This window comes from Anthonomus grandis, chromosome 5 (genome assembly GCF_022605725.1).
Source record: "Anthonomus grandis grandis chromosome 5, icAntGran1.3, whole genome shotgun sequence".
Lineage (NCBI taxonomy): Eukaryota > Metazoa > Arthropoda > Insecta > Coleoptera > Curculionidae > Anthonomus > Anthonomus grandis.
The window spans coordinates 2,297,806-2,321,832 of NC_065550.1; the positions used below are offsets into that span (position 1 = coordinate 2,297,806).

Here is a 24,027-nt window from a genome sequence, read left to right on the forward strand (position 1 = left end):
ATCCTATGATGCGAACAAAATAATAAATTTTTAAAATATTTATCATAAAGATTAATCTGATAGTCGTCAAATGAAGTTGACATTGACAAATTGGTTAGCAAGTAAAACGGAGTTTGGTAGATCAAAATCTGAAAACTAAAAATTAATGTTTTGCATCTTGAATACAACATAGTATGCTTTAGTAAACATTGACCAAAATTCTACTAAGCTGATTTTTCAAAGTTGCACATTCATTCATTCATCCATGAATATGGACAATCTTAGCTACTATTTAATCCAGATACAAATATTTTGCTCGGAATTAGAATAATAATAATCTGTTATTAAAAAAACAACAAACAGACAAATATTACAAATGAAAAAAGAAAAAAAAGGGCGGGAAAAAAAGTTTAGCCTAAGGTTACTTAAACTTTATCAAATTATATCACTAATTTATCTCTGCAAATGCACTCTTTGCTCTAAAATCTGATGCAGATAAACTAGTGGTATTGTTATCAAATCACCAGATGGCGACTATGTTAAAGGCCTACCAGATGGAGGATTTTGATCAACTTATGACTAAAATAAAAAATGCATTACAGATTCTGAGCACTCTTACATATATATCTTTAAACTCAATGGCGATTTTAAAATTAGTTTTTTTTTTGGCAAGGAATGATAAAATGCTCCTGATTAACTCTTGATTTTGTTACTTTACTAAACTCATTTACGTAAAAGATCTTCTTCCCTACTCGTGACAACATATGTTTACTAAATATGCCCTTTCTAGATGCATTCATTTTTTAATTTAATATTTCTGACAATCTGGCCTTAGTATTAGAATATCCTCTCATCTTACCAAAAAATTAACTAAATGACGGAAACATTTATATTTATTTCATAAAAACCCTATATTAGAAGAGACCTGTTTCAACTTTTTAATTTTGTAAGTGACATAAAATGAGATTTCATAAATTCTAATAAAATATCAACAGAGAAAAAAGTACGGTTATTTATTCGCTTCCTACATTAGGAAAACACTTCCCATTATAAAATGTGAAAGAGAAGAAACAGGATTAAACCTTAATTAGTTTTATAATAAGTTAAAGGTACAAAGAGAGCTCTTGAAAATTGCACTGTTACTATAGATTTAAAAAGAAACTATGAAATACTTATCCACATATCCACTTAAAAAAACTGAATCTCACGAGTATGACACAATGATGAAATAACTATAATTGAGTTGGATAACCCAATAAAATTAATTCACTATCTTACAAATACCATTACATTATAATATATCTATTAGTAAAGCTTTTTAATTATTTGTATAAATGACTTTAGCTAAAAATTTAAAATTTTAAACTATTTATAAAAAAATATTTCTTCAATAACTTAACTAACTATAAACATATATAATAACCTATATAACGATAACTTTGAACCCATTTTTTCACAAATCTTTAAAGCAATGTAGAATAACACTTTAAATTAAATGGTCTTTTTAGTCATAATCACTTTGGTTTTATAAATGCTAAACCAACTACAATGGCAACTAATTATCTTAAAGAAATAGTAAATCGTGAGGTTAAAAACGTAAAGGTCACTAATGCCATATTTGGCGTTTGAGCAAAGTTTTGCATCTAATATTGCAATGAAATTGCATTATTTTAATTTTTTAAACTGTAACATAAAGCTAATACAACACTATCTATCTAAAAGATCTAAAGTGATTAATTTGATTGGGTTGCAATCTGATCAAGTAGATATAAATACGAATAAAAATCAATAATTTTACATATTTACGTGTAACTTAAATTTTAATGGTACCAATTAATCGGTTATCTTTCTATGGATAAAAAAATATTTTAAACTAGCACATATAGATTTTATAGAGAGTTTGTGCTTTTCAGAGCTTGGTCCAGAATATGACTCGTAAAGATGCACTTCCAGCTTTCTTTGTGTGCATTTAAGAATTTCATATGGAATTCTGGTTTGTAGACTTGTAACTAAACTAAATTGAATTGCATTTTATCTCTTTAGCCTAAGGCTACCTGGATTCTAAGGCTACGCATGATAAAGCTTAATATTTTAATGGTCCCTAGTTTGTATATCTATTACTGTGTATTACATATCCGGGCTTTATAGTATATAAATAGCTACGTAACTTTTAAAGATATTCACTTGTATTACACGAGAAACAACCCTAATATTTATATTAATGCGACGTGCAATATGAGTACGACTTAGTAGTACCTCGGTCTGTTAGCGATTATGCGGTTAATTTTGTCTTTTCATTCATGTTTATCTATACAACTTGTTAGTTTAATTAGTTTTGTGGTTAAAAAAGAACTCTGCAAATCGGCTTATAAGCTTAGTATTTTATAAAATTCCCCTCATCTGATGAGGGCGATTTATCTTTAGCAGTGGACAAGAGAAGATTTATTGATGTTTCTGATTTTTTTTACATAGTATCAAAAAACCATAAAATTGGAAACCAGAAATAACACAGAAAAAAAATGCATGTAGAAATATGACGGCGTGGGTTACCATGTATTTTAATGGAAATGTAAGATCAGTGTATTTTCTAGCCTTAATTTGCAGTTAAACCTCCTGCCAAAAATAAAGGATTACCTTTTCTTTTTTCTCTCGTCGCCCTACTCTGTCTAAAACAATAGGCTTATCCATGTTTTACGAACCTGTCATGCCACACACTACAAAACAAGTAAGGACTGCAATACATTTTTGAGTAATGGCTCCACAAATGATATATTAAAATAATATTAAAATTACTTGGTACCTTTATTCGGCAGCAATTTATATTGATTTTGGTTTGAAAATTAAATCCACTGTATGAATAAAACCATTTGCTATTTGGTAAACCGTTGACGAAAAAAACCGAATTGATTGTGAATAGGAAATGGTCTGTGAAAGCAAAGAGAGAGGATCTCTTGTATTTTTGTTGTGGGTTAAAAGGGAGGTCTCAATAGTACTCATTTAATCATTGACTTCATTGATAATAAACCAAAATATTTTTTGCCTCTTTATCGTTTCAGATGCCTCTATTGAAATACATGTTTTAAGCCAGCTGTAGCGAATTTCTATAAATACTAAGGAAATTTCTGAAGTAAATCCAAAATAACTTATTAGAAGTGTGATTCTCGTTAGAGAACATTATTTGAAAAATTTAGTTCAAAAAATAAACATGAAAAAACTGAGAAAAATATATAGAAGATTTTGTAATATTCTCTTTTATCGAATATGCATTTTGAAATAATTCATAAAGATCCTGATATTTTTCACAGGGGATCAATCATAAAATAAAAAACTTCTAAAAAATGCAACTTAAATGGATGCGATCACTATTTTCTGATAAAGTTTATAGATTAATTGACATCATTGCCTTTATATATGATCAACGTAATTTAATATATAATTACGCAACAAGTGTATAAAATGATTCTTTTTAATGTTGAGCTTTCTTTTTAGGCACTAGTGCGTAAAAAATTAAATTGTATAAATGAGTGAGAACCTCACGCATGGTAGTAAAAAAAATATTTAATAAAAAGCTGCTTTATGAATTAAGATAAGTGATCATTATTAGTAAATAAATGTATAATTTATTTAATAATTATTAATGCGTAAAAAACAACTTCTCTAATAATTCAATGAGAAATCCACCCAAGCAAATTGCTTTAAAACCAAAATTATAGCTACCTCCTAAATTCATTTTTAATTTTCTAACATAGATTTAAACAACCCTGCGGTGTTTATCAACTCTGATCTTTTAATGATTTCGGAAATATATAAAGTTATGACGCTCGTTCTTAATATTTATAAATATAAGCTATTGTTGTTTGGATCTGAACTCCCTGATAATATCGAAATTAAAGTTGAAGGCATCATTTTGGATCTTTCCGCGTGAGAAAAAAAGTATGTTTAAAAATAATGTGTCTTATTTACTTCAAAAGGCTTACTTAAAATAAAAGCTATTATACGTACACAAAGTTACTTTCCACCAATATTAAGTTAATAGGAAAAATATAGTTTGTAAAAGGTTCAAAATTTTTGTTTTAAATTTTGTTCTAATGGTAGGAAATTTGGTCATATAATGGTTTTACTTAGAGCCATTAAGTGGTTAAATTTGAAAGAAAAATGCATTTGTCTACTCTTACTTACAAAATTGTTAAGCTTTAATGGCGGTTTAAACTTTTAATGATCTCTGAGTTAAAATCTGTTACCTCTCTAGCCAACTTTAAATATAAAATTGTAAATACCATTCTCTCAAAGTGTCCGTAACAATGTTTTCGATATATAGGCTATAGTTCTGGATATATTTTTATCTTCGCCTTATACTATTTGTTTTGTATTAGCTCTTTTAGCTCTTTATTATTAATATTATTATATATTATTAATAATATAGATGTTTCTACATTACAGGTCGGACGACCTGGTATTTACCGCATTATGACGAGAATAATCCCAGGTATGAGCTGTATTCATTTAGTGGGACACATAATGTGTATCTTGCCGAAAAGTTCTTCTGATAACCTTACTTTTTTTGGAATAACTGATTTCTGTATATTTGTGATTATGTTTTCGGGTAATTAAAGTGTGTATACTTTATATACTGGTTGTCGCTACGATTCTTGTTGCTGGAATTATGATCGGTATAATCTTTATTGTTTCTGGGTTTCATGTTATTTTTCGCTATGGTTATATCTATAAAGTATCTATATAGTTTTAACTATAAGGTATGTTGTTTATTATTATTTTGTAGCATTTTTGCCGTTCCTTAGGTGTGAACTAAAACAATCGAAGTAGTCAACTAATTTATTTAGACATTTCATTATGAAAACATGATCAGTCACGACTACTACAGAAATTTATTTTTACTCTATTTATTTACAAGTATTTAGATGTCGCGCCAATATTCTAAACTTTACTATACTAAACTGACAACTGACTAGTATCGGCGATGCGGCTCCTTATTTATTTGACATGACGCTGTTTCGGAAGATTCCTGCTTAACCTTCGAGACGTCGTGCGGTGTACCACTTGTGTCATTCCGGAATGACGGAGAACTAGCTGTTTTCTCGATGTTTACAATATTGCTACGCTATGTCAGATCTATTAGTTGTTACTTCTCTCGGTTAGTATTAGTCTATCATAGTACACGGTGTATTTGTGAATGTCAGTAACTGATTTTCGGTAGTTCGTGTAGTATGGTTGAATTGTATTGATTGTATCTGGCTGCAGTTTGTTTAAGATTTTAGTGTAGATGACCTTCGCGACGTCGTTGTGTATTTTTAAGGCAATAAGTAGCTTACATCCAAATATGATGTAATCTATTGTCTCTGTGTATAGGTGGTATTTTCTATATTTGTCTATTGTTATTGTATGGTCTTATATGATGTATCTCCTGTAATTAAGGATTTTAATTACTTAATTTTGTATGGCGAGTAGAAATCCTTCTCGGGATTTAGGCTTCCTAGATGGAGCTGAGGTCTATGTTTACGTCATGCTAGTAAACCATGTCGTAGTGCCTGCCGTGAGGTTCTTCCTGGACTATCAGACTTGTTTTTCTGTTTCTGTCTGGTAGTTCATATTTAGTGGCATGAATTGTTTATCTACGGTACATATGGCTATATATAGTTGGCTATCTTTGCTCTCGTGAAAATATTCTCTATGTTTTTCTTTGATTTTTGTGTGTAGTGCTTGTATGTCACTAAGACTTTGTTCTACTCTCTTTCTGCTGATTGCATTTGGTTGCAGTCTTCTGTATTGTATAAGTTATGTGCAAGTAAGTCTATTCAGTACTTGTAGGTCTATATCCGGCGTACTATTCCAAACGAGTGTGTAAGGTGTATATTGCATATGTTTAACATGTTTCGAGAGCTGAGTTTTAATTTTTGAGTATTGTATCCAGACTTTTTTTATAATGTGTTAAAATTTTTTTTTGCAGATTAATGATTGATTCTTCAATTTTAATTAATAACAAAATGTTTGTATCTTTCTTGGACTATTATGTGTTCTAATATTTCTTTACTATTTTTTTTTTGGTTTTTTGGCCTTGTGCTTGGCGTATTTAGCCACGTGTTCCAATATATGAACTCATTCTTAATAGAACAGGTTGATAATATAGTATTTAAAAAATTATACTATTGGGTAGTACGACATTGTATCTAATAAAAAGAGTATAAAAAAAGGAATAGTGCAAGAAAGATTAATACTAGGGATCTTAGACAGAGTCACACGCTTCTCGTCCTGGAGCCAATGCAGGACATTTTTTTAAAGACAGAACATGGGGGGCTCGGATAGGTAGGTAAACAATAGGGAAAAAATAAAGGGATCTCCAAGTAACTAAAATTATTAACTAGTGCATATACGTTCAAGTTATATTTTCCTTTTGGACAATTTCAAAAATTTTATGAAAATAGAATCTATTCTCTTGTCCGCAATTACGTTTGCCATAAGTGAAGTATGACACCTAAGAAGCAAGCCAAGCTCTTTCAATTTATTATGCAGAAACATCACTGCGTCAATATTATTTTTACATTCAAATAAAATATGGCTTAAATCATCAACTGACTGGTTGTCACAATTACATATATATGAGTCATTTATTCCTAATTCATGTAAATATTTATTAAAATTACCATGACCCACTAGAAATCTAAAGAAAGGTGTTGTCAAATATCTTCGAAAGTTACATTTGGAAACCATACTATAACTGCTAAGGGACGCTTTTATTAAAGTATATGTATTTAAAGTATTTGCTAAATATGCAAGATATTTTCTTTTCCAAGTTTCTGAAGACCTCTTTCGGATAATTGGAACTATATCACTGAAGTGTACTTTGAAAAGAATCCTATCTGTCTTAATTGCTTCCTTGGCCTCTTTATCTGCCAATTCGTTTCCTAGCAATCCTGTGTGTCCTTTTAACAAAATGAATGCTACCTTAGTATTATGTTTATCAAGATTACTTGATAAACATAAGAGCGATAGCTTCTCGAATCTTAAAAATAACTGGGTATCCATAAAAATAGTCTATATAAATTATGTCCATTTTTCAGTGATTGCAAAACTGATTGCGAATCAGAAAGTATTAAAAAGTTTGATATTATCTTAGCATCACTAATAAATTCGAGGGTTTTTAATATTACTAATGCCTCTGCAGTAAAAATAGAAGCATAATCCTCACACTTGTATTTTCTTTTAATATTAATTTTCGGAATAATAAAGGCAAAACCTATACCATCAGCAGTTTTTGATCCATCTGTGTATATTTCTAAGTAATTTTGAAATTTATTTAAAGTATCGTTAAGAATGGTCTGAATGGCTTTATGACAGTTCTTAAATGTAGAAAATATTATTGTGGGGTCAAAAAAAGTTACCCCAAAAGCTAACTCGTACATCCATAGTATATGGTTGGTTTGGTAAGAAAAAAAGAACTTTTTCTTTTGTTTCTCTTTTGTAAAGTTGTTACTTATCTTTTTAGTTAAGCACAAGGTGAATTTAGACAATTCAGTAAGAGATTTAAAGTGGACTGTATTTGTGTGATTAAAAGTAAATGTAGAAAGGTCGAAAAACCAGCCTTTAAAAATCCTTACCTTAAGGTGTCTGTATCCAGCTTCAGCAGGCCTGCTTTGGACTTATTGGATCTTCTAATTCGGGTTGAATCACTAAGAGTAGTTGCGGGTTTGATGAGTAAATCACGATCTGTGATGCGGTAAGATTAAGACAACAGTTGCGGAATAAACGTATAGATCACGACACTGGAATCAATGCGCGATGATAAAGTGCTAACAAGGAAGTCGTCTTCTCTCTGGTCTCCGTTCAGCACAAACCAAAGGAATTAAGAAATTTAAAGGCTATCGTACACGCGCAGATTTGTTGTTGTTAAGACTTAATATAAATATATTAATTAAATTGGTTATAATAAAAAGAGAAAATTAAATTAAATGAAATGGTAGTTTTAATTTGGAGAGAAAAATAAATAAATATTACAAAAAGAAAAAATTTAAACTATTTGGACGTTTACAAACTAAATGTGGACGGACCAGTATATTTGTTTCATAAGTGAATTGATCGAGGTTTTTTGTTTCAGTATAAGCTGCAGCCAATAAAGGACTGTCTTTATTCAACCAATATTTATTAGTTAAATTAGACATACCCAGTTTATGAATTTTAGCCATTAGTGGGTTATTCCGATATTGCACATTTTTAATCAAAAGTTCTTCTGCTAAAGTTTTTCGTCTTATCTCTAATGGTAGCTCATTAGTCTCTGCCAGTAATGCTTCAATCGGCGTGGATCTTAAAGCGTCTGTGACTAATCTCAAAGCTCTATATTGTATACGATCAACCTTTAGTAAACTCGTTTTAGTAGCAGAACCATAAAAAATTGAAGAACGTTAAAGATCTCTTAAGATCAGAACCTTATTTTCGGGCAGTGACTGATTTTTCTTTACTATTTAAGACTGTAATTTTTGTGTCTGTCCACAGTGTAATAAACGTTATTTGTATATCTTTGTTGACAGTTTCTATAATGTGGATAAACCGTTGAAGTTGTTGTGATTTGGGTATATTTTTAGGTTATCCATTAGAACAGATGGCTTATTGTATAGAATTTAGTACCCATCTCCCTTTGTATTCTGTCAAAGCGAATGCCTGACAACCTACAGTCAAGTATTGTCTGGTTTCCTGTGCCTCGCATCCATTGCGATATTTGTAATTCTGTACAGATGGGTCCTTAACGATGCACTTCAAGTAGTTTTTTGGTGGCATGACTTGATCTTAAATAGTCAGCAAGATACTGTCGATAAAATCCTGGCTCACCTCGTTGAGATGCCGCCTATGCAGAGTCTTTCTTTCTTTCCAAAGGTGCATCTTCTCGTGATAAATCTTATGAGGTATGTCACCTTCTGTTTACTTATGTTTGCACGATGCAACAAAGAGGTCTGTGCCTGTTTCTAATACTTTTTTATAGAAGAAAATCTATAAAAAATTTCATATATTTTATAACCAAATCTCCTTAACATATTGTCAAATAACCTTGTTAAAATAACTGATTGAAATATTGTTTGCATTTTAATGTAAATATGTTATTTTTTATATATTTCAAAAACTTTACATTAATTAAAAGCTTGGTATAGGTCTAATGTGGAAACAGAACTTAGCCCAAAATTCAATTTATCAGAAAAACATATTTTATTAATTCTCAGTGGTGTTTGAGTCCCAGATTAAGATGCTCATTTGTATAAGTTAGAAGGCTCTACACAATGGTAATTGTAGTGATTACAACAATGCAATAAAACCAAAATGTGATCCATAAATTATCCTGTCGTTTAACGTTCACTTTTCATATAATTAAAATTAGCTTGATTGGTTAAACTTAGATAAGTCTTGTTTTTGCTGATGTGGATCAATATATTTAATGACAAAAGTTAATATAAGCTTACTGGACACACAAACAAGCTATATTATTAAAAATAACTAATATTATTGCATAAAACGTAGGCAAATTTTTAAAATTCCTAATAATTTCAGTAAGCTACAAAGTACTTTCAAAACAGTACTAATATTGGACTAAGTTGGAATATCAATCATCTTAATAAACCATTTTTGGTGAAAAAATAATTACCCTATAATAATACATCATTAGAAAATTTAACGGCCAAGTACTGATACAAGACGCTGGACCCCATTCGGAATTTCATAATGGCAGGTAGGATCGGCACTAGTAATTGACAGTTTTTTTAGTAGGCATAGTCACTAACTCAGCATTGCCCTTATTTTACAGTAGTACTTACGTCTTAATAATGGGTCTCATTAATAAACCTTCCTTCATATGGGTCTCATTTAATGAAGCGGCAAATGTGGAAGCACATCTGCCATTTGGCAGCCAAAATTGTTTGAATCCTTACATACACATTTATTAAGATTTTTATAAGTCAAAGGAAAAGAAAAAAAGAAAAGTCAACATTCCTTTAATATACAAAAGCAGCAAAATATCTCCTTTCAAGACCGATAGAATAATTTGAAAATGATTGAAATATTTTCATTGCTTTGGCCGGTGAGGAACAATCATTGCAAGACAACACAGAGTTTCAAATTTGGTAAGTACATAATATCTTTAAATTAAATCTAACAAGGTTTTCATTAAATAATATAAATTAAGATAAACTAGTAAAACTAGAGCCTATAGATGAAAAATATATATTTTAGAGTAATCTTTTCAAATTTTACTACTTTAGGGCAAGCAGTTATTTGACAACTTTATATAGAACATGCAACAACTATAATTTTCATAAATAAAAGTATTTGTGACTTAGTACATTAGCAGTATGTAGAAAACCGAACATAGCATTTTTTTGAAAATTTACGGCGTTGTCGCTTATATGAAAAAATGGCAACACCTTTGAGTTTTGAAATGGAACACCATATTGTTAGATATTCTGCCTACACAAAATACTTTGTTAGTTATACGAAAAAGTAACAAAAAGTAGTTATTTATCTAACAAGTGTTTAAAATGATCCTTGTATATGAATGGGAAATTTATCGCATGAGCCGTAGGTGAATGCAACAATTCCCATGAATATAATACGTGTAACATAAAAAAAATTCTACTACCGAAGAAAACATTAAAAAAAAATAAAAAATTCCAATTTATTTTACGCACTAGGGCGTAAAAACTTTTTTTAAAGCGTCAAAAAAATTGTTGGCAAAATATGAATTACATGTCAAATAAACTATTACTTTTTACGGACAAGTGGGTAAAAAGTAAAACTTCATAAACCCTGGGACGTATGTAAAGTAAGTAAAGGGTGTTTTTTTTAGAGGCGGAGAACTTTAAATTGAAATTAAACACAAAATATTTTATTAATATGAACGATTTTGTTTTTATATTAAAGACTTTTTTTTGGCATTAATATTTAATAAATTCTAGTTGCGATCCTATAGGTTTGAAATCTTGAGTTTAGTTGTGGGATGGGATCGAAGGAATAAAAACAACGTCACTTTATGTTCTGGCCAACGTTTCGCAATAATTTTATTGCTTCATCAGGGCCCTAAGGTAACAAAAAAGACACAATAAAAAAAAGGATTATTATATATAAACAATATTTAACTTTTTGGGGTTATGTTAATACCACCAAAAAAGAAAAAAAAAAAAAAGAAAAACAAAAAAACAACAAAATCTTAGAATTGAATTAAAAAGATACACAAAAAAAAAATGATAAAATTGCTTACATAACAGTGTGATTTTGCTTGTCATAAAAAATCATGTTTACAGGACACACAGGTAACATAGAATATATAAAATTTTTTAACAAAAACGGTTTAAAATGATTTTAAACCTGGGTTGTATCACAGACAGTTGCTTTAAAATTGATTCTACGGTGTACAATAATAATTTAGCATCTAGCCAGAAAAACCGGGTATGCGAGAACACAATAGACGCATTCTTTTTAGCGATAAGAACCAAAACAGTCCCAAAAGTTTACATTTTGATTTGATCTATTAGATTAAAATAAGAAGAACTTAGATTGTCTATATCCGTTCTTTTATTTACCGCATTATTATGTTTTTTTATGTTTATCATTTCGGCTAAAAGTCTCTTTTTAAAAAGCTGCTGTTGGCCCATAATTGTAGTCTTGCCAAAATTAAAATTGTATCCTGTATTCATTTTGTGCTCAGCTAAAGCAGTAGGGTTTTTTTCAAGGGCTAAATTCCTACAATCATATTCATGTTCGTATAGGCGCTGCCTCAAATATCTACCCGTCTGACCAATGTAACACACATCACACGCAGAGCAAGGTATTTTATAAATAATGTTAGAATGTAAATCAAAGGCGTCTTTAGTTTTAAGCTTCGTAAAGAAATGTTTTCTTACCGAGTTTTCATTTTTTTCTGAGATTTTAATTACGTCAGATTTTGATTGTATGGTCTTTTTAATTTTATGAGAAAGTGTGTTAATGTAAGGAATCTTGAAATAAGCCAATTGATTATTTTCATTGTTTCGTGTAATATTTTGAGTAATGTTCTCGGTGTCGTTAATTACTTTTTTAATAATTGATAGGGGGTAGTTGTTTTTCTTTAAAATTGTCTGAACATAATGAAGGTTTTTTTTATGATATTCTGGACTAGAAAGTCTCAAGCACCGATGTTTTAGGTTTTTTATTACATTTATTTTATGTGTCATAGGATGTTCTGAAAAATAATTTAAAATGCGTTCTGAAAAAGTTGGTTTTTGATACCAATCTCTTTTAAACCCCAAAAAGTTAAATATTGTTTATATATAATAATCCTTTTTTTTATTGTGTCTTTTTTGTTACCTTAGGGCCCTGATGAAGCAATAAAATTATTGCGAAACGTTGGCCAGAACATAAAGTGACGTTGTTTTTATTCCTTCGATCCCATCCCACAACTAAACTCAAGATTAATATTTAAAAATGATTTCGGGCATGTGACCCCCACGGCTGGCGCGTACGTGGCGTAATCTAGAGATCCAATTTTCACACACTCTTTCCAGTACTGCAGGCTGTATTTCGGCAATCACGCGTCGTATGTTGGCTTCCAATTGCTCAAGTGTTTTGGATTTATCAGCGTAGACATGCGACTTAACATAGCCCCAAAGAAAATAACCTAATAGCGTAAAGTCACACGAACGAGCTGGCCAGTTTACAGGTCCATTCCTTAAAATTATTCGTTGCTCGAATGTCTCTTGCAGTAAATTAATTATTTGGCGCGCTGTATGGCACGTGGCACCGTCCTGCTGAAACCATATTTCTGCAACGCCTGCAACAGCTTCCAATTGAGGTACAAAAAAGTTGGTTATCATGTTTCTGTATCGCTCACCGTTTACTGTAACGTGTTGACCATCAGCATTTCTGAAGACATAAGGACCAATGATTCCACCGGCCCATAAAGCGCACCAAACGGTTAGTTTTTCTGGATGCAACGGTTTTTCGCCAATAGCTCGTGGATTCTCATCCCCTCAAATTCGGCAATTCTGCTTGTTTAAATAGCCATTTAACCAAAAGTGTGCTTCATCACTGAACAAAATTTTCATATGAAATCGTGGATCAACAGCAATCTTTCCTTCCGCCCATTCAGCTAATCTACGGCGCAAAAGATGATCCTGGAGTTTCAACTCCTGGACAAGTTAAATTTTATATGCTCGCAATCTGAGATCTTTGCACATTTTCCATAAATTGGATGGACATAAGTTTACTTGTTAAGAACGATGACGAATTAACACATTTGGATCATTATTAACACTATGCTGCACAGCAGCTATCGCTTGTTGCGTGCGCACTGTACGGCGTCTTACGGGATGCGTATTGTTGACTAGAGTAAAAGTATTGCGAAAACGATCAACAGTTTCTCGAATTAATCTCTCTATAGGAAGATTATGACCACCACAAAGCACACATCAATGCTCGCTATGTTTCTCGAATAAAACCATGTCTTTCAAAATAAATTTGAACAATTTGGAAACGTTGCTCCGGCGTGAGTTCATGATGAATTGCCAAACCAAACTAATCTAAAAATAACCCAGAACTGTCAGTTCGGCAGTCATAAAAAACAGTGTTGCCAAATGAAAGTTCTTCGCCTCTAAAAAAAACACCCTTTACTTTATATTAGTAAAATGCATTACATGCACAGTAGTAAAAAAAAGTATAATTATAAAAAATGTTTGAAATGACTACCATTATTCTCTAAACATTTATAAAATCGTTTTTTGATGAATATATCTGTCGCTCTTCTAATTTTGCTTTCATCTAGCATCAAAAGAACTCGCTGACTGGGTTCGCTAGGGATGTCAGATTTGGTGATCTTACCGGCCAATCCCATGGTCTCATACGCCTAAACCATCTACCATCAAACATTTCGTACAGGTCTTTTATTACATTGTCTCCACAATGAGGCGAGCGCTTCATCAAGTGGAAACCAACAAGTAAGAAAATTATGAAATGGCAGATTTTCCAAAAAATTACAACACTTCTTAAAATTTTTAAAAATATGGAAAAATTTAGTAGTTTATCATAAATTAAAAATTTTACATGCTTATCTTATGAAAGGCAAAACACAGTAAAACTAAATTTTTTTTGAAAACCTATTTCTATTGTCGCAAATGAATTTAAATCTACCAAAAATGAATATCATTTCTATTGACAATTACCTCCATATAAAAATTTTGCTTCGTCGGTCTAAGAAAGTTAGCGTCTTTATCAATACAGATTAAAATGTTTTCACAGAATTCTATTCTTCTGTGATAGTCTTGTAGTTTCAAAGCCTAAAGTTTAGCGAACTTGAATGGATGCATTTTATGAATGGAAAATATTCTTTGAATTGAATAGTAATATATATTCATCTTTTAACGTATGCTAACAACTGCTAGCATACGCCTTTGCCAAAATTCTCGGATTCACTTCGACCAACGCGACGGTGTCGCCATCCTATTGTCGGGTACATTTGAGGATATATTTTCGTCCATAAGGTTGCGCATCTTTCCAAATATTTAATCAACGGTTTTACGCTATTTACGGATCACACATATATAGCAAGTCTAAACCCGAACTGAATTAATATGAACAAAATTTCGTGCTTCAATAAAAGGGATTAACCATTTATATAGTATGTTTACTAATACCGCCATTAAAGCCATCATTAGGTCGTAAAATTTATTCTAGTGCTTGTTCGAAAACCATATTCTACCTACAACCGGCAAGAAATAGGGAGAGAAAATAGGGAAAATGAAAATAGAGAGGCACTTCCGTGCTGCTAAAAATCGCCGTTAAGGGCCAAAGGGGAAAATAATTTCTATTTTAAAACCTATTAGTGATCCTGGGAGAAATTCTCTAATGGCGCGAAGATCGAAAAAGCAGGGCGCATTCGATTTGCATTTACAGCGAGATCTGGCGCTGATGCAGCCGAGAGATGAAGGTTTTAATTTAATTTCCATAACGGTAGTTCTTTATCGTTAATTTTCTTATGCACTTTCTAGCTTTGGTGCAGAGAGGGATTTGAAAATTTAATATGTAATGATTATCCGATTTACAATAATTACTAGACCTAATTAAACGGAAGGGACATTTCATTATATGAATTTGATCGGTGGTAAAAAGGTACTTTGCTTATAATTAATCTTTTTTTTGATGCTTACACCTAATAGTAATATATATTTAATGAAAAATTGAATGAATGGATTTTTTTTGACTATTGCAAAATAGTAATTTTAATAAAGGAATCAAAAATAATTCTGTAATCAGTGCAATATTATTTTTTGGGGCTGCTTTGGAATGAATGGATTAATTCAATTGAAAGTATCTGTGACGCCATCTAAAAGTTGAGAGTTAAAATATGGATTCAGGTATCAGCAGCCGAAAAGGTAAATACTTTAAGAAAATACAGATAATTTGAGGGTCGTACAAAAATTATAATCTGTAACACATGAAAAATTTAAAATTAAACACTAAAAAAAATTTGTTTACTTCACATTCATATAGATTATATAGATTATACTACTATATTTATAGGTACTCCTATATTATTAATCCAAAACATTGTAGTGTTTTATTTATTTTTTTTGGTTTCTTTAATAATGTAATAATTTAGTATTGTATGAAGAGTACTAATCGCTACATCTAGTGTCTAGTTATTGGCATTGTAAAAATAAGAATTACAAGATGGCGCTTGCTGTTCTTTGCTTTAAGTTTGAAGCAATTTAATGGAATCATGTTTTCTTTTTCTATCTCTCTATTTAGGACTAACGTGATTTGTCTATCTGTCTGTCTTTGTCATTGGTCACGTACGCCATGCTCAAGGATTAACTTTTTACGTATTGGCATTTTCGATTGTTGCCATTATTTTTTCCTGTAATTTGAATACTTTACCTTTTGGGATTAGATTGTATTCCGTACTGCCTACAACTTAAAGCTAAGCAAGACAACGTTGTATTGTCAATTCTTGTTAAACTGGGCCTACGTGAGATTATCTATCGAAGAGGTACCCTGAAATCGCGTTTTGGCTTTTCTCTCCAAATGATGTAGGCTTCAGGTTAACAAGTTTGATTTCTCGAGGTTGAGGTTTGACCTCATGTAATGTGACATGTAATGTGAAAGATTACTTTAATACACTTTATTAAAGTAATACACTTACTTTAATACTAAAAGACTTTTCAACATCTTGAGGGTCTTATGCCGGGTCCTAAACCAAGTCTTATGGAAGATCTTAGGTAAGGTCCTATACAGGGTCTTAAGCTTGATCTAAAAAAATCTTTTATTTATATGAAAACCAATTTACCAGTTTAAGGTTCTTTCAACTGCACTTTAAATAAACACATTAAACTGGATGTCGCCAACAATTTAAAAGGTAAACATCTCTAGGATGATTCATGCCAACCCACCACCAATTATTGTTCTCTAGACTGATATGCTGCCATTAGCAAATGTGCCACTCTATGAAAGATTTTCAACATTAGTCAAATTTTATTAAAAGCAAAAATCTGGTAAAAAGTCATTACAACATATTTAGTAATACTTCTGAAATGAAATGACTGCAAATATGTATACGAGGCCAGTTCCTGGACGAAATATGATATTTGTGTCGATTTAAGAAACCATAAAAAAACACGTCTTGTAACATGGAATCTGAGAGGTTTTCTGTGGCAAGGTAAATTGGAAATTGTTGAGAGATACTTGCGTGCAGCTAAAATTACTTTTGTAGGACGTTCCAAAATGCACTACAATGGGACTGGACATTTTACCCATTCTGAAGAAAACTTTGTATGTTATTCGGGTAACATTGGATTCTGCGTAGCTAAAGAAGTTTCGAACAATATACGGGATACAATTCGATCGATAATCGAATAATAACGCTTCAATTGAATGTCAGGCCTATAACAGTTTATTTAGTACAGGCCTATACCCCAACTCGTGATGTTGTAAAAACATTCTATGGGAATCTGAAAGATATTTTGCAAGCCATTACAAATAGGGAGATCATTATTTTGATGAGTGATGTTTACTACAAGGTTGGGATCATAGAACTGAATAATCATATAAAAACAGTGAGCAAATTTGGAATCGGTGAAAGTAGTCCTAAAGGAGAGCGTTTAATTTGGGTGAATTTAGATAATGGAGTTTTTATAAGTAACCCAAAATTTCGCAACACGCTCGTCTTATTTATGAGATATTACTAGTTGGTAAATATCGGAACCTTTTAATCAAAAATTGTTGGAAAATAGTTAAGTCAGACTAAAAATTAAAAAAATTAATTGTGGCTCCAATCTCAAATAAAAAATATTAGAGAACCATACATGAAACACGTAAAATCACTGACACAGCATTAGTGATCAGATGATGTGGTACTCCTGAATCTGGCTCTGGCTTGGGCTTTAGCATCGAAATTGGTGACACGGATCTACTAGTATCCTAACTGTTATTAATTTTTCTATACTATATTATTTCTTGTTATACTCATTATACCTTCATTGGTTCTTTTACATAAATTCACAAAAAATATATTCTTACATTTATATATGAATTTTTGTGATGTCTTACACTCACGGCGAATTGCAGTAATAAACTTTGTTAAAATTGAATTATTTATATTATTGTAATCATTTAGAGTAAAGCTTAACCTTATACATATAATTGATAATTCCTTTTTCAACTTGTTTGATTTGTTCATTTTCTAACAAAATAGTCTAACTAGAACTTTTATTACTCAATTTAACTATATTTTCCTCAACTATCAACTAAATCAAAATATACAGTTTGATCTTTTAAACAAGGTTCATGTTATTCTTTCTACAGACAGAGTCTGGCTGTCATAAAAGAGTTTATATAGTGAAATCAAGAGGGTTCAATATTTTTTTTTTATTATTTGCAATAGATATATATAAATCTATACAAACTTATTATCAGGCGATCTGTGACTAATAAAATTCATTTGTTTATTCTCAATATTTCGTCCTATATTTCAGTTACCCAATGATCACATTTTAATCTCCCTTGACGTGGTTTCGTTATTTACAAACATTTCGCTGGATCTTATTACAATAATATTAAACGAAAAATGATGACGGATCTTGTAGCACCTCACACTTCATTTAAGACTAATTAACTTTACTTTCAATAATACACACTTTAATTTCAACAACAATTTTTATGAAAAAAATTTTTGGTACCCCAATGAGTTCACCCATAAGTCCTATTTTAGCCACTATTGTTTTGGATTATCTATTAAACAATACTATCCCCAACTTACATGTAATACGTAGATGAGTTAATTTGTGCTGTTCCCCCTGATCAAATTGAAACCACATTGAATTTCTTTAATTCTTTAATTCGAAAATTTGCAAAAGAAATAGAAAAATTGTTTCTTACCTTTTCTTGTAAAAACTGTACTTGTATCAAAAAAGTACAGTTTCAGGAAGATTTATTAATTATTGGTCAGATCATCCTAAGAACCAGAAATACAACACAGTTACCGATATGAAAAATATGGTAACTCATATTAGTGATGAACAATTCTTACAGAACAATCTTAAGAAACTTTTTAATATTTTCATTAACAATGGTTATCCCAAACATAACTTAAATAAACTAATCTATAACTCAAATATATTTGACGGACAAACTGAACCCTCAAAATATTCAGTTAAAATATAAAAAAAACTACCTTATAGAAAAGGGTAAACTGTATTGTAGCCGTCATATTTCTATGATTTTAGATACTAGACAAAACACCAGCCTTTTATCTGCTGTTTACATTGTTTGACATGTAATGGTGGTAAACCGGTTTTTTGAAAGGTGGCTAAAATGTTAGAAATATGGTGGGTACTATTATACCCGCCATCGATAATTGATTTTGGTCACCAGATAAAAACCAACTTTCCACCTGCCAAACAATGCCGTTTACATCGTTTGACAGGTGGCAACCTGGTTTATGACAGGTGACCAGAATCAAATACCGATGTCTACAGTGCATTTTTTTTATCTCGGGTCATAGGGTTTTACGTGTAATATTTTCAACCCCATGTTAGAACCTGTTCTATTTAATCGATAGGATTGAAACGTGGAACAAGTGAAGTTTAAGTTACCAGACTTTAAAAAGTCCCATTATTTTGCAAAAAAATTTGCGAGAAACCTATTTAAAATACGTTTTTCTGACGAAAAAGTTTGCTTTTTCTGCACCTCGTAACCTTCATTATCTTTACACTTCAAAGCAGGTAGACAAATATCTGACAGTGACACAAAATAATTTTTAAATTGCTCCATTGAAATTGTTCAAAAACTCTTTAAAATGTCGATTTACACTACGGAGGAACGTATTGAGATGGTTTCAAACTACATTAGAGGAATGTCGGCGCAAGAAGTGGTAGATCATTTTGCCGTGTCTTATCCTAACCGTCCCGTCCCGTCTACATCAACTGTACAACGGTTTCATGAAAAATTTTTTACGATTGGATGCATCGCCAGTTCTTACTTAAAACGAAAAAGAACCGAAACTGTAGTAGGCGAAGAATTTAAAATTGAGGTATGCTTGGCCGTTGAAGAAAATCCAACAAATAGTAGAAGTAGTTGCTATAAGGCAATCAGCAAAGAAAAATACAACTCTTTTAAAGTTAGAAATGTTCAAGAACTCTTGCCTAAAGATTATTTTCTTAGAATGCAGTTTTGTGAACAGTGGATGGAACGAATTAACAACGACCCCACAATTACAAACAAAATACTATTTTCAGACGAAAGTACTTTCTGTACAAATGGTACAGTCAACAAACAAAATACTCGAATATGGGCGCGAGAAAATCCTCACGTCATCCAGGAAACGCATACTCAAACAAGACAGAAACTTAACGTATGGGCAGGAATTCTTGGAGATCGAATAATTGGACCATTTTTTATGGAGGGTAGCCTGAATACTGCAAAATATTTAGAATTACTTCAGGTGCAGGTCATTCCCGCATTAGGAAACGCTGTTCAAAATGGCAAGAAAATTTTTTACATGATGGAGCCCCCGCTCATAGTTCAACGACTGTTACTGAGTTTTTGAATGCCACGTTCCCAGGACGCTGGATTGGACGTTTTGGGCCATCTAAATGGCCGGCGTGAAGCCCGATCTTTCGCCTTTAGATAACTTTTATTGGGGCTATCTATCATCGAAAGTAGTTAGAGGCAGACCCAACAATATCGAAGAACTTCGTAATAGAATTATCGAGGCTTCGCGTACCATTACTCCCCGGCAGCTCCTAAATGTTAAAAGACATTTCTACAACTGTCTGGGCTTTTGTTTGGCTCAATTTGGAGGTCACTTTGAACAATTTATTTGAAAGGTTTTATTTGTTTATTGTTGATTTTTGAAAATATATTTTTGATATTTTGAGGAAATTATTTTGTGTCACTGGCAGATATTTGTCTACCTGCTTTAAAGTGCAAAGGTAATGAAGGTAACGAGGTGCAGAAAAAGCAAACTTTTTCATCAGAAAAACGTATTTTAAATAGGTTTCTCGCAATTTTTTTTGCAAAATAATGGGATTTTTTAAGGTCTGTTAACTTAAACTTCACTTGTTCCAAGTTTCAATCCTATCGATTAAATAGAACAGGTTCTGACATGGGGTTGAAAATATTACACGTAAAACCCTATGACCCGAGATAAAAAAAATGCACTGTATATGTCTAACACTACAAGCGTGATGTGACAACCAAAAACACTTCTGAGATTGGTTGGTTAATTTTTTTTTGATATTTTTAGGCTGTAATTTCTTTATATAAGTACTTAGGCCTTGACCCCCAGTACAAATCTCTCATCAAATTGCCGAAAATTTAGCTTATTTTTGATTTAGAGGCGGCCTGTGATTGTTTAGTTTTTTATGAAAAAAAATCTGTAAAGAAAAGCGCAAGGTCGTATACTTATTATAAAAATAATATCTATACCAAAATATTAAACCATGCTCATGAACGTGACCTAAGTGGTTAAACAAGCCAAAGCACAATGTACCAAAGTTAATATCACATGAACTTTTTTATATCGAGTCAAAATCATGTTTATACCAAAAGTGTCACTACCCAAACGTTCTAGGTAACGAAAACCATTTGCCAAATCAAAATAAAAGTGTGGCCAAAAATGCTATTTTGATATCAGCTAATTTTGTTCCCATTTGTATACCGGGTGGTGCGTCGCCGAGCGGAACATAGGAAATCCCAAGTAAATTTTAAGGGGGTCAATTATTGGCTTTCCTGTACATTTTAACGAAAAAATGTAAGATAACTTTTTGAAGAGACCAATCTGGCAAACCCTCGTGCAAAGTTTTAAAAAATTTGAATAATGAACTAAATGTAATTGCAAAATTACCACATTTTCGGTTCAAAACTGTGCACGAGGGTTTGCCAGATTGGTCTCTTCAAAAAGTTATCTTACATTTTTTCTGTTAAATGTATAGGGAAGCCAATGATTGACCCCCTTAAAATTTACATGGGATTTTTTATGTTCCGCTCGGCGACGCACCCGGTATAGCAAAATCTCAAAAATTAAATTAAAACATTTAAACCAAAATGATAAACATTTATCTAATAAAGTAATCTAGTGCCGGCGTACTGTACAGCGGACCAGCTGGCACGCGCCTGTTGCCTATGACGTCTGTGTTTGCAGGTGTGACCTCTGACATTTCTTGCACTAGTCCGGTGAAATTACGCGTTTCACTGGAGCGCGGGACTAATTAAATTATCACAAAAAATATTTTTTTTTTCAAATAATGTAAAGTTTGTTTTATATATTTGTTTTATTCAGATACTTTAGGGTAGTAAGACTGAGTTTAGTGACAAATATATTGGTATTTAAATAAATGAACTAAACACTGCTCAAATTTCTAAGACGACCGTATTATGGTGGCGCCAGCGGACAAGATCAATCAGAATCTTAAAGAGATGGTGGCTGCTATATATATCAATATGCGGACTACAATATTTAGGCATTTTAAGAGAAATATTGTCATTACTCATTGTTGTCACATCATTGTCATCACCTCCGCAGGTTGAGTCAGTTTAAACAAAAAATTATTACTTACATCAAAAACATTCGAATTATAAAAGTTTATATGTCATGGAAGCATTGCTTTTTACCAAAATAATGCTCAAACGTGGGTGTACCGGCGACTACTTAAAATATCAATTGGGCAGACAGAATTAGTAACAATATAGTTAGCAATCGCATAGCTAAAGGCCATATTATAAAACACCGAGAAAAATATAAGCTCTTGTATCTTATTATAGTGGGAAAAATCTTAGACAAGCGTAGTTTAGAAAGAAGAAGAACATCGTGGTTAAAGAATTTAAGGGAATGATATGAAAAATCTACACTCCAATTTTTCTGAGCACCTGTCAAACAATAATTTTGAACAGCCAGCATAATGGCCAACAATCGTTAGACGGCCATGCTGACAGTAGAAGAATAAAAACCAGGATAATAAAAATTGATCCACGTAATTACTAAATAAGCTTTTTTATTTTCGAAAGTTGTTTTCTCCGTTTAAATCGTGTTGTTAGCAAAAAGTTATAAAAAAATGTCAGCTACCAACCATTTTCTTCGATAGGAAACTTTCCTATAGAAGATTTTTACCGTCACTCTCTTTTCTTTAATTTTTATTTGCAAAAATGATATTATTTAGATTTTCTTGTCTTGATTACAGAAATAAACTTGCTGCATTAGATACTGTAATAAATTAAATATAATATAGAACCTAGTTTAACTGGAACTGAAACTATTCATATTGTTTTGACATAAAATTATTAAATCCTTTTTTAAAAATTACTTTCAACAAAATGCATTCTTACGACATAATTGTTTTTTTTTATAGAACCCGTAACAACTCTACTGGGTGGTCCAGAAATGTACATTCACAAATGGAGCACAATGAATCTAACCTGCATCATCAAACACAGTCCGGAGCCGCCTCCTTCAATTTATTGGACCCATGATCAGCAAGTAAGTTTATATATTCTCTAAATTTAAAACATCCCAAGCAACCCATTAACTATTATTATGGTTAAATATATATTTATTTGATGAGTTTTTAGTAAATTTTTGGTTTTGGTGTATTTATCGACCGTATATGGTCAAAGTTCATTTATCAAACGGTAGAATATACTAATATCATATACTATTCTGTTAACAAAAGTAAGAAAATTTTGGAATTAAAAAAAAATTGACACGGGATTTACATATCTAGTTTTTAAACGATTACTACAGATTACTACACCACAAATACTTGATGAAATTCTTCTGAAAAATCACTGCTTTTCTCCAAAATTAGCCAATCTACTAACGCTAATTTTATAGTACATATTTATATATCAAATTAAATTAAACAATTTTATTAAATTAAATATTCTATCTATTTTCTGCTTAACCCACGATACTGCAAATATGTGTTAAATATCCCCGATATCAAATATATGCCACTGGGTAGCATACGATATACGTTTCATACACGTATTTATCTTATAGTGTTATAATAGAATATCATACGCAGAGAAATCTAGAAAATAGTAGGAAATACATAAACGTGTTTGAAACACAATAACTATACCAAAGATAAACAAATTTAAAAAAACTCAAAAATACAAATTAGCTATAAACTAAACAAGGATTAAAAAAACAAAATTTATTTTATAAAAATGCAGTACTTTTTTTATTAAAAAATATTAACGATAAATGTAAAGTTTGTTGATAGACTTTCGGGACACCAAGTAAAATATACCACAATTTGAGCTTAAATATAAATTCCCGTATTGTAAATTCCATATCAACAATTATTTAACGATTAAAATAAAGGTTTTATAATTGTCTTCTATAACTAAAAATTCAACGTTTTGTTAATGATAAGTATATTTGTTTAGAAGCTCATTCCATTTCGTAAACGGCTTTCATACTAATATAACTCTAATATAAATATTATCCAATATTATACCATACTTAAACATTAAACTTTTCCGACATAATATCTTTATATTATTAACTTGTAATAAACCTTCTTGTGA

General features: G+C 31.2%; 1 protein-coding gene across 3 annotated transcripts in view; it reads left to right on the forward strand.

The window, feature by feature from the left end:
* Positions 1 to 24,027, forward strand: part of LOC126736543 (uncharacterized) — a 736,497-nt gene that overhangs the window by 623,770 nt on the left and 88,700 nt on the right. For all 3 annotated transcript variants that reach the window (XM_050440939.1, XM_050440940.1, XM_050440938.1), the window contains exon 4: positions 22,845 to 22,972. In XM_050440939.1, coding sequence (XP_050296896.1) covers positions 22,845 to 22,972 — 128 coding nt within the window. The remainder of the gene's footprint in view (positions 1 to 22,844; positions 22,973 to 24,027) is intronic.